Source organism: Prionailurus viverrinus, chromosome A2 (genome assembly GCF_022837055.1).
Source record: "Prionailurus viverrinus isolate Anna chromosome A2, UM_Priviv_1.0, whole genome shotgun sequence".
In the NCBI taxonomy this organism is placed as follows: Eukaryota; Metazoa; Chordata; class Mammalia; order Carnivora; family Felidae; genus Prionailurus; species Prionailurus viverrinus.
Window position 1 is genome coordinate 91,100,787 of NC_062562.1, and position 12,586 is coordinate 91,113,372.

Sequence of the window (12,586 nt, forward strand, 5' to 3'; positions counted from 1 at the left end):
TAGAATAAAATGTATTAGAGTACATTATATGTGATAAGGGTAAGTAGTATTTCATGGAGTTTGCTCCAGTGGTTACACGTCTACAAGGTCCAAGTAGGAAGTTTTTTACTGTGAATTGCAATCAAAGAAGTTTGAAAGACACTGGTCTATGGGATCTAGTTTATGCATGAACACGTTGCTAACCCACACTCTGGTGAACATGTAAGCAACTGGTTTAATTTCTTCATGCTTGTTTCCTCCATTATATATTCAGCTCAGTTCATATCCATTTCCTTCCTAAATATTGGGAAGTACACTGTTTTATAACTCAAGAAAAATCCTCAAATTGTTCTGAGTTCATTAGGTAAAGCATATGTTTTACTTAGTTGCTACATAATTTATGTTCTGGTATTATATAGGCATTTTACCGTATTGAGTTATTCTTACCAGTATTGCTGCTGGTTTTCTAATTTACTCTTTCCAGGTATAAAAACAACAACCCCATGTTAAGAATAAGTTAATATACCAACAGGGTTACTCACCGCAACACCCACACACATCTAATTATCTATTCCCGCCTAACAAGCTTCCACAAAATTTTGTGGCTTCAAAACAATAACCCCCTATAAAAAATAAATAAAAAAATAAAAATCAAAAATTAAAAAAAAAATAACCCTTTTATATCTCTCAGGATTTTGTGGGTTAGGAATCCAGGCAGGGCTTGGCCGAGCAGTTCGTCTGCTCTATGAGGCCTGGACTGGGTCCTTCTGGGGTTTCCGCTGAGACTGACCTGATCTGGAAGCCCATGGTAGCTTCACTCTCCAGCTTGGCAACTTGGCAGAATGCCTTTCCACGTGGAATCCTAGAGAGGAGGACAAAGCCTGTCCAGATTCAAGGAAGGGACACACACCCCAGCTATGAAATAGTTTGTGGCCATTTTCCTTGGGCCACATTCTCCAAATCCTTAAGCCAGTACTGCAGTTTCATTAAGGATCACAGACTTGACACAGGTAATCCCGAGCAGTGCCAAGAAATTCCCCAGACTGGAAGGTGCGGCCAAATTAATTCCCAGTTAATTCTCAGGCAAGAGTGGCAGAAATATCACATCATTTAGGAGCCTGGGTGACCTACCTGATGGCAGCTAAGGTGGCTGATAGCAGAACAAGTAACAGTACTGGATGTTAAAAGCTGAGCAGTGCTGCAAAAAGACGTAAAGGCATGACCAAACTTAGAAGCAAGCACAGAGGAAAAAACATGGTTAGGGACATCTTGGAAAACTCACCATTTGTGAAACGTTTACATACTGCTAGGTTTAAAGGGGACAATTTTAGTTGTAACTGATTAACTATACACAGTGGGAGTCAAAATAATAAAAATAAAGGAAACATTAGGGGCACCTGGGTGGCTCAGTCGGTTAAGCGTCCGACTTCAGCTCAGGTCATGATCTCTGTGTTCATGAGTTCGAGCCCTGTGTTGGGGTCTGTGCTGACAGCTCAGAGTTTGAAGCCTGCTTCAGATTTGGTGTGTCCCTCTCTTTCTGCCCCTCCCCTGCTTGCCCTCTGTTTCTCTTTCTGTCTCTCAAAAATAAACAGTTAAAAAAATATCAATAAAGGAAACATTAACTTTTCTCCATTCAGTACACCCAGAGACCAATGGCTCCCGATATTTGTGTACCAAAAAAAAAAAAACCCCAAAAACCGAACAAACAAAAAAAAAACCCAACAACAAAAAAAAACCTCATTGAAATGAAGTTCCCAGGCCCCACCCATAGATATTCTGGGCCATATGATCCGGGTCGAAAGAAATCTGATTCGTAACAGATACTCCAACTGGTTCAATCAAAGTGGTCCAAGGAAAACATTTTGAGAACCTTGGACTCCACCACGCTGTGTGCTTCACCTACCAATGTCAGTGCAGAGCAAGGAGAGTCTCTGAGATGACCCTCACCGAGGAAGCTGGCACTGGACTGAGAGAGGGAGAGGTGTTCTGAGCTCCCATCCTTTGCCTCATGATGCCAACAGCCACATTCCCAGGCAGCTACTATTTCCTCAGCTCTCTCTCTGGAACCCCCCAGAGAAGGCATTTCTGGCACAGAAGTACCTGCCCCCTTAGAAGACATTTACTGAAACTGGGAATACTCCTTCGAACAGCGGTTAACTCAGCCACCCTAAAATCCTAAACTCATACTTGTACTGCTGCTCCTACACCCACACACGTAAGCAAACGCTCTTTGTATTTGGGTGAGAAGGAAGAGAAGAGACCGTTCTCTATTTTGTTCAGCTTTAGAAGCAAAAGGGCTTCCCAGAGCTGGTTCCTGAAGACAGGCAATCAAGAACTATGCTGCAAGTGGAAGTGGAACTGCAGAATCTTGAAGGACACAAGCTGGATGTACACGTGAGGTTAAGCAGCATAGAACCCCAGGGGACCCATGCAGGTCAGAATGTTGTTGACACTAACTTGAGTTTGTATCAGCACAGAGTGGGGAGAGGGAGGTGAGAAATGGAGTGTACCCAACAGTCTTCAGAGCTATTATGTATCCAGACTTGGTCCTATGGGGATATGTGTTTCTCTTGCTCATGGTGATCATTCAGATGTATGTATGCCATTATCATTAAGAACAGTCAAGAGGCTTCTGCTAACTAATGATGCTCAGATTTGGGTCCCAGAGGAGCCACAGGCATATGGAGATTGATTTCTTCTGCCAAAACCTTATTCACAAAGTCCCTTGTCTAGGTGCTCAAGTGTGAACTGCTTCATTAATAGAACTATTCTTTATTACAAAGCATTTTCACATTATAAGAAGTAGTATAAAAAGATCAAGTGCACAGTCTTTCAGAGTCACAGTATAATTTTCCAGAGGGCTACAGCAACAGAAAGCAAGCACATGAAGACCAGACTTTGCACTTAACAGGGTCCAAGCCTTTGAAGATTACCAAGTTAAGAGGGGGCAAGCCAGGGCTCAAGTTTGAATGTGACTTTATAAAAGAAAAAATAAAAAAGGGCACATAATGCCCAAGTTTCTTCTCAACCGTTCAAGTCCAGAAAATCAGCACAATATGCCTGCACTTTACAGTTGAGGGAGTCCCACGACTAGACCGGCCAGGCAAATTAGCAACTTATAAGACAACACACACTGAATTGATGGTCTTCTTGGAAGGATATTATAAACATAAATCCTGACTGGCCAATACTGGAGGAGCCTAGAGTATTCAGCAAGCTAAGCCATCTGCTTCCAGGCACAATATACCTAGTGCAAACATATCAGACAGATGTCGATCCGTTTTCCGTTGGGAGAGGAAAGTCACAGGATGCCTGAGAACCTCATTCCATTCTCTTTCACGCCTTCCTCCTGGAGGGTGGGAAAAGAAAGGGGCCCTAGCTCTCAGGGGTAACCCTACATGGAGTAGGAAACTGATGCTTCTCCCCCTTCCCCTTTCCACACGTTTCCAGTTTGTCTCACGACTGCCATTCTATAACCCTTAAATCATTTGCTCTTTACCTCTAACATTTCACTAGATTTTCCCCAAGCAAACATAGCATGCCTTCTTTAAACAGTGGCTGAAGGAACTTGAGATAGAAGGGATGATGAGGATCATTTATTCTAATAACCACAGTGCCTAGAGAAGAAAGCCGGGGCCTCCCTGTGAGACACTTTCAGGAATTTGGTAAGTGGAGCCACAGATAAAACTCTCAAAAGTGGCTAAGTGGCTTTTGTGGCGTCTCTGGATTTTCTGCCTCAGCTCGGTTACAAAATGCATCTCAGAGATTATTCTGACAGCAAGAATCTTAGCATCTTCAAGTTCAGTGATTTCTTTTTTAAATTAGAAGCTTTCTCTTCAGTGCCACACATGACAGCATCTTGTTCTACCAGCAATGGGTGCAAACTTATGTTCATCTCAAAAGCCCACCCAGGGAGTTCAACGGCATAAGACGTGTCCCTTTGAGACCCCGGCGACCCCCACACCCTGGCTGCACACAGAGAAGGTATGGTATTCCGGAGGGGCTACCCACAAAACTTCCCAGAAAAAGAGCTTTAGTGAAGACAAAACAATACTGTTTAACGGTGGCTGGCTAAATGTTTATGTCACAGATCAAATTTCTCTCATTTAAATAGTTGTTTAAGCAGAAGCATCACTTTCTTGAATTAAATTACACTGTATAGTTCCCTTCTGTCCTGTACAATTGAAAACAAGGTAAACTCAGTATCTCAAAGAGAGTCCCTAAACCAGAGAGTTCAATACTGTATGAGAGATACCAATAGCCATATGCATTTCCATGTAACCCCAAAATTATCAGTGCCTCTAGGAACACGGTACAATGCTCCTAACTATGTAGGTAAGTTAACTAAAAAAGGAAATATGTTTATAATCAAATACTGCCCATACTTTGACTTTAGATGAACAATTCCTTAAAGCAAGCAATGAGTCTAACATCAATTTATTCTATACTATTTCTCCTTCAAGTTCCTTTTCATTTTAAGTAAAAGTCTCTGTAGAACATCCATATATGGAGATATCTGTGTCCATATAGCAGGAAAATGCCTACTTATGTGGAAATATTTTTTTTAAATATCTGTCTTACCTAGAGGAAATTTCAGACACTTTGGGAGAGAGAACCCTTAGTAAGTAACTGTAATCAATTTGATGGATAATTTACTCAGTCATTCAAGAAACTTTTGGGCTCAGGCTCAGCTCTAGGCAAAGGGGATGGGGTAATGAATGAAACAGAAAAACCAGTAATATATAATATATCAGAAGTTGATAAGTGATGTGAAGAAAGTAATGTTGGGCACAGACAAATAAGGCAAAGTGGGAGCAGAAGGTTACTATTTTTTATTCAGTGGCCAAAGAAAGCCTCTGTGCTAAGGTACCATTTGACCAGAAACATGAAGGAAAGGAAAATAGGGAACGTTGTCTGTATCTGGGGAAAAGACATTCCAAGAAAAGGGAAGACCAAATACAAAAGTCCACAGCTGGAAGAATATCAGGGAGGTGACTAAGGATGACAGTAAGAGAAGATGAGTACAGAGAGGGGGCAGGTCATGTAGGACCTTGGAAATCACTGTAAAAACTTTTACTTTTTTACTGTAAAGAACTGGGAAAAACACTCAAAGGATGTGGAGTGACCTAACTTTAAAAGCATCATTTTCATCATCTTGGCTGTGTGGGCAGAATATAAGAGAGGGAGGAGGCAGAGACATAATTCCAGAAGCTACTGCATAGTCCAGATGTTGGTGCTTTAAAATCAGGGTGGTAGTGATGGAAAGCAATCAAGTGTTCAGATGTTGTATATAATTTGAAGGTGAAGCTGACAAGATGAGCTGCACTAGGGAGGAGGACTAATGCCTGACATTATTTTATTAGAGTTTAACACTTGTGGCCTGACTTTGATCCCTAGACACAGAAGCACATATAGCTTTTCTTAGTTGTTTGAGCCTCAGGGTGAATGAGTTTCTGATCCTCGCCTGAAAACACATTTTGATAAGAAAGAGGAAAAACTAGAGATGTTGGGAAACTAAGAGGAGGCAAAAGGAATGCAAAATAGAAAAACACACAAATTAAGCCCTTCCATTTTCAAATTATTTTATCGTACATCCGCTTTCATACATCTTGAGGGATGGAGGAGAGAATAACAGAACACGATTGGGAAGAAAGAATGACAGCATATCGTGGCAATAATGGACTGGGGTGTTTAGTTGAAGACCAAGTGGAATTTCTATCAATAAGTTAATTGAGTTGTATTCTGGGTAATAAAATAGTACGTGCCATATTTTCTTTTTCCATGAATATTGTCTCGCAAGAAATAAATCACTGAATGAAGAAGGCTTTGCATTCTTAAGTTCTAACTTCACATTTGGAAATTACATCTTGGGTCTGTAGATTTTCATCCCGCATCATAACGAATGTGATTTCCTCTCAAATCTACTGTTAATGATTTAAGACCTTTATCCCGAGAATCTAGCCTCGTTTCTTAATAACTGATTCTGTGTCTTCCACCGTGAACTCTGACAAAGCAAGGCTACCGAAGCAGCGGCTAGTAGTGTCATCATCTTCCCAGACAACTTGTATGAATCAGCAGAAGAACATCTGGAAGGGGACCTAAGGTCCCTAGCACAAGTAAAATTAAGGTGATGAGTAAGAAAACAGGTTCAATAACAAAGTAGGAGGAAAAAGCAACAAACAGCTGGTAGAAACTGAATTCAATGACCATAGCATTAAAATATCTAAACAAGCAGACATGCTGGGAAAAATTTTGGGGGGTTACCAGGAGCAAGGAAATGGAACAGATGGAAACAAAGTGGAATGTCTGTTCTGTTTAAATGTTTGTTTTACTTTTTTCCCCGCATCTGATATATTACACAGTTAGAGTAACACACTGATTCTCAGGAACCAAGTCCCAACCACTAAATTGACTAACAGACTTGGCATCCATACGAACCTATTAAAGAAATATGTTTAGCATTGATTGAGGGCCCAGGTACCTGAAAAAAATGGGGTCATTTTTTCCAAAGCCCAGCCAGCCTGTGCATTACTGGTGGAAGAGAAATGGATTTCACAGTGCAAGACAAAGCTGCCACTTGGCTGCATTGATTTCCGATGCCTCACGGAGTTTGTGAAGTAAAATATGCCTTTTGATGGGTGTGAATGGCCCTGTGGTGATCAATGGTGGGACGTACCAGGTTCTTTTCCACTGTGTTCACTGTTCGAGTTGAGTAGCACCACCTTAGCCTGGGGTAACTAGCAGCTGCTCCTCACCCCCTCCTCCCAGGAAGGCCAGAAATAAGCCTGCATGCCTCTTATTTCTGAAGGAAAGTCTGATTACAGGACTCTGCTTAGCCGCACTTAAGAAAATGGGCTAAACTTACACCATTAAAACCCTCAGGAGAATTTCATTAGAGTAATAGCAAGAGCTCATCACAAACACACACATGAAAATGACAGTACTTTGCTCTGGCACAGAGTTTACTACCTTGGGGAATAACAGATGGGCTAAGATGGAAGGCATATGTAAAATATTTATGACAGGCAAAGTAATTGAGATAGTAAACTCATAAAACAGTAATTTCCTCTACTATATTCAGCAGCACGTACAAAAATGAGAATATTTTTTACATAATAAAATAAAATGCACAGGCAAAAGCTACAGATGGAACAGTAAAGGAGATGCAGAAAAACACAAGTTACAGTTCCTTTAATCCACTTGAAAGCGGTTAGGGACAAAATAACTGCAGAAAGAGTCTTGGGGAGTCTTTGCTGTTGTGATTCCTGGTAAGAAAACCCTGAATTTGTATTAGCTTCCTTTGAAAGAGTTTAGATGAGTTCTAACATAGGGTGTTCCCTTCAATGTCCCTGTGAAGCGGGTAGATGAATCAAAGTTACTCTGCAAGTTTTCATAATGATTATCTCCAGGCGGGGTGGGGGTGGGGTGGGTAGGGGAACATCATTTGAAGCTATAATTTAGGATTTTCCATGCAGCTACCTTTGTAGCCCCTGTACTTATTACCTACCTAGTCAAGATACACTCAATTTTTTTAGAAGTTAGAATGCATTGAACAAGAAAATCTGAAGATCACACTTGAGAACAGCATTACGGCAAACTCCAAAAGTATGGGGAGTATAACCGGAGGTTTCTGATATGATCTTTAAAAATGCAGGCAGAAAGGGTATCAGAGTGATCCAAGATAGACACAGAGCATGAACATACCAGCCTCTGGTTCTCCTAGACTTACCCCTATGACATATTATTCCTCTTCAAGCTCTGGAAATGAACAATCTGCACAGAAATAATAAAACCTGAGCCTGGAAAAGATGAAGAGATTAGTGAAAATGTCAAAGGCACCAGGCTGGCCCTGGGGTGTTCACAGCCTGAGCTCCTTCTCTTCGCAGGGATGGTTGATGGTCATTGTCACCATGTGGCTTGAGAAGAAAAAAGGCCTACCTGACCCCAGACAGGGCTACCCATATGCCTCCTATTTGCTGGTCATTTCTTCAGGTGAAAAGATTATATCCTTCTTGAAACTTCCATTGGTTCCCCTGTTCTTTGAAATGCAACAAATTTATATAGTCATTCAGAAAATATTTATAGAGGTTCTAAAAGGGTGTATTCCATAACCACCAACTGGGATAAAATAATGAAAAAGACAGAGCCCCTGGATACTTCCTGGTCAAGATTATTAGAAGACATAAGATGTAACAAACAAACAAAAAGGCAAGAAAAATATTGGTTTTAAAATTAGGTGATGTGACAGAGAATAACTGGTTGGCTATTTGAATTACGTGGCCTGATGACAGCCTTTTACAGGAAGTGATATTTCAGATATAGATGATAAAAAGAAGCAAGACATGTGATGAAGAGAGGGAAGAACATTCCTGGCAGAGGCAGCAGCTATGGCAATGGCCTGACGTTGCCGTGATGTGCGTGTTTGAGGACAACAAGCGAAAAATGGGGACAAAACCATGGAATGAGATGAATGCAGAAAGATAGGCATGGTCTGAATCACCCTGGGACATACACACCAGAGCAAGGAAAGCACAGAAGGAAGCCACTGGAGGAGCAGAGGGAGGTGACTAACATTTAAAAATACTCTCACTGCTGTACAGAGAAATGTGTGGCAGGGGAGCAAGAGGGGAAACAGAGATACCAGCGGCTCCACTGTTGGAGTAGCCAAAAGCCGAATAATGGCGCCTTGGCCCAAAGTGGTGGATGCAGAGATGGGTAGGCAGACGGGGAAGATTGAGTTGATTCGGCAGGATGATAGAGTTGACATGGGAGGTGGGACAAAGAAGGAAGGAAGCAGAAACGTTAGACTTCTGGTTTGGGTCGCTGACTGGATGGTGAGACCATTCACTGAAGGAAGGAAGACTAAATGGGGACAGGTTAGGAAATCAAGAGCTACTCTGTGGCTGGTTGGTTTTGAGATGTCTATTAAACATCCACATGGGGATGTCAACTTGATATACGGAAAGAGAGAGACTGCAGAAAGAGCACAGAATGTCTGCTAGGTTTCCAGTGAACTGTGATTGAACTGCACCTCACCTTGTTCTTTCTTTTGCCTTACCTAGCTTTGATGAAGCTAGGGTTAGATAAAGTATGAAGAAACTTTACAAGGAATGAAGTAAAACCCTCACATTTGAAATTATCACTATCACTTTCCATCCAGTGTTTATTTGGCATGCACTGTGTTAAAATGTCTTCATTGTGGAAGTTTCAGGAAATGTCAATTATGCCATGTTTTCTCCCAAAGTTATACCTTTCAGTGGGATCATATTGTAAAGAAAATTGAAGCCGATCCTAAAAATGATAAAAGGAAAAATATGTCCAAGAGTTAGCCTGTCACGGACTCTGCTATAACCTGACAGTCACACAGACTGGTCCTTATGGCTTTTCTCACATACCTAGCCAAGTAATCAGTGCAAAATTGAGAAGTTCAAGTTTCCCTAGTTGTGAGGCTGCTGGAAAGACTTCAGTGCCCTAAACATGGTGATTGAGCACATAATCTCAAATTTCATAATTAGTTTCTCCTTTGTGTTTAAAAAAATCCTATGGTGAAAAAAAATGCCCTTTTAGGGGGCAAGAATATTTCCACTGTCAAACATGAACACTTTAGCAGGGAATTATCTCATATGATTATTAACCAAGAGGTATGCATTTAAAGAAGAAGCCAGCTGACTGGTTGGTTTGACCTGAGCTGTGGTCAGGTAGCCAAGAGGATCAGTTCATTCTGGTCAAAGCATAGCATCATGGACAGGCTAAGGGATGTCACATAAACAGCTCTAAAGATTCTCTTGGCTACATAGTTGCACATCCTGTGGAGAATGGGGCTCCTTGCTTTTTTGTCCTCATTTGGTAAAAAGACAAAGCTGTATCTAGATTTCTCATAAAAACAAAACCTTCTAAGCGACAAGAGATATGAAGTGTACCTAGGAAAACTAAATGCTGTAAAAAGAATGAATATGCGTACTCATATTGTGCTCACACCCTGACACTGTTGTCATTAATGTCATTGACAAGAACATCATCCCTTTGAAATGTCTTCCTTTCTGAGAATTGTTAAGAATCTGAGTTCTTAGCACCCCAGCCCTTGCTAGAGTGTTTCCGCAGAGTTTCTCTACGTGAACAATGAAAGTGCATCAAACCACTCACTACGGCAGTCGAGCTCACGAGACTACGTGTGAGTCACCCCTGCCCAGAGAGAACAAAAGTAACGAAGGTACTAAAACCCGTAATGAATTTAACAAATGGCAGTGAGCTTTGAATTTTGCACATTGAATTTTAACCAGTTTATAGCTTACCAAAGCTCATTTTAAATTCACAAGAGACTCCTTTCAACAATGATGGTGCTTATCAACTCTCCAAGAGGTAGGTCATCAGCGGAGGAATGTGCCAGGATACAAACTCATTTTGAGCAGAACCTAGTTAGAACATGGGACTACCACAGCACTAAGTCGCTTAGCTTTGTCCAAAGCCAAATTAAAATGGGTTTTGAACTTAATTTTAACTGGTGTCTGAGATCATCCATTCCATTACCTACATGGCTCGCTTGACTGACACTGCATTTTCTGACCTGTTTTGTTTTCCAGCCTCTGCAAGCACGTACGTCCCCACGGTGTGCAATGGGCGGGAAGTTCTCGACGCCACCACCTCATCTCTGTGATTGTGAATTGCAGTTCAGTTTTCGTGTTTTTAGACTGTTAGACACAAGTGCTCACGTGCAGCTCCAGAATATGGAAACAGAGCAAAAGAACCCTAGTACCTTTTTTTTAGAAACAGTACAATAAATTATTTTTGAGGACTGTACAGTATATAGTGATGTGCTAGAACTTTTTAGGCTGATTTTAGTGCCCCTATTATTAACGATTCCCCCAAATGTGGAAATAACCATTGTTTACAGAGCTGAGCATTGGTGACAGGGTCTGACAGGGTCAGTCTAAAAAATATGGTGGCAATATTAGGTAACTTTTTTTCCTATGAAGTTTTTTGTAGGTCCTTGTTGTAACTAATTTAGGATGAGTTTCTATGTTGTATATTAAAGTTACATTACGTGTAACAGATTGTTTTTCTCAGCACAAAATAAAAAGCATCTGTATTAATGTAAAAATATTGAGAATAAAACCTTCAAGGTTTTCCAGCATGGTGGGTAACGGCTTATTCTTTTTTAATCGCTCCAAGTAATCTGAATATATTGACTTCAGATTACCTCTGCTTTTAATGTTGGAAATACTTGACTAAGCGTGCTTCTCTTTCCATCTACATACACTTTGAACACAAGCTGTCACCCTGGTAGAGAGTTCTGAGCAAAACTGGACTTCTTCATAGATCACAAAGATCAGATTTTGAGTGACGATACCATAACCATCAGGTTGTTTCAGGGGCCAGATGACAATATCTGTACTGGTTTCTTTAAGCCACATCTGTACAGCAGCCCAGAATTTGCCCAAATAGCCGTCAGATGCAGTAAGGAGAGGATTCCTACATTCTGAATGCAGACACTGTGGCCTGCCAGGGAAGGCAGGATGGCTCTCATTTTCAGAAGCACAAAGATGGGAAACTATTCTAATGTAACTATTCTAAACCAACCAGGAAGTTACTAGGAAGGAGGCTGGGATAGCATCCTGTCATGCCAATGGAAAACCATTCTCACCACAGATAGCGAATGGGGCAGTAAAATGCAGGAGCTGGTATTGGCCGGTGTGTTTCCAAAGTCCCAGTAACAATACTCAGGCACACAGGCTTTTCACTCAACTTGAATATTTTACTAAGCTAAATACAGGAGTGAACAGGGAAAGCAAGGATAAGGTAAAACTGGCTTATTCTTACTCACACTTTCCCATTTTTCCTTGTAAACCCTTCAGTCACAAATCGTTTATCCACGTAGGAAAATTCACGAAGACCTCATCTTCCTGCCAAGGCCTGTGCCAGACACCGTGAAGACGGAACCTATTTGTTTCCTGGGCTGATTTAACAACTTACCACAAACAGGATCACTTAAAGCCACAGATCGTTATTCTCTCACAGTTCTGGAGGCCAGAAGTCCAGAATTACAGTGTTGGCTGCACCCCACCTGAGGTTCTGGGGAAGAATCCAGTCCGTGCTTCTTGTAGCTTCTAGTGGTTGCCAGCTTCCTTGGCTTGTGACCACATTACTCCAATCTCTGGCTGCATCTTCACATCACAGTCTGTGTGTCTGTCTGCCCCTCTGTGTGTCTCTTAGAAGAATATTTAAATACTTATCACTGTCCAGGACAAACTCATCTCAATAACCTTCAGTGAACTACATCTGCAAAGGCCCTCTTTCCAAATAAACAGTCCCAGGTTCCAGGGGGTGGAGATGTAGACACGCCTTGTGGGGGACCACTCTTAGCCCTTGATGGAGAAATGATGTGATGCAGTTCCTACCTTTAAGGAGTTTAAAGACAGGAAACAATTCTATTTTTTTTTTATTTCTTCTGAGACAAAGAACACACATGTGTTTGAGTGGAGGAGGAGCAGAGAGATGGGGAGAGAGAGAGAGACACAGAGAGAGAAAGAGAGAGTGAGACTCCCAAGCAGGCTCCATGCTCCGTGTGGAGCTTGATGCGGGGCTCGAACTCACGAACCTCGAGATCATG

At 41.5% G+C, this 12,586-nt stretch overlaps 1 protein-coding gene across 1 annotated transcript in view; it reads left to right on the plus strand.

The window, feature by feature from the left end:
• Positions 1–11,019, plus strand: part of GRM3 (glutamate metabotropic receptor 3) — a 98,021-nt gene extending 87,002 nt beyond the window's left edge. Inside the window, exon 5 of the mRNA XM_047849372.1 lies at positions 10,560–11,019. Coding sequence (XP_047705328.1) covers positions 10,560–10,633 — 74 coding nt within the window. The 3' untranslated portion in view covers positions 10,634–11,019. The remainder of the gene's footprint in view (positions 1–10,559) is intronic.
• The last annotated feature ends 1,567 nt before the right edge of the window (positions 11,020–12,586 follow it).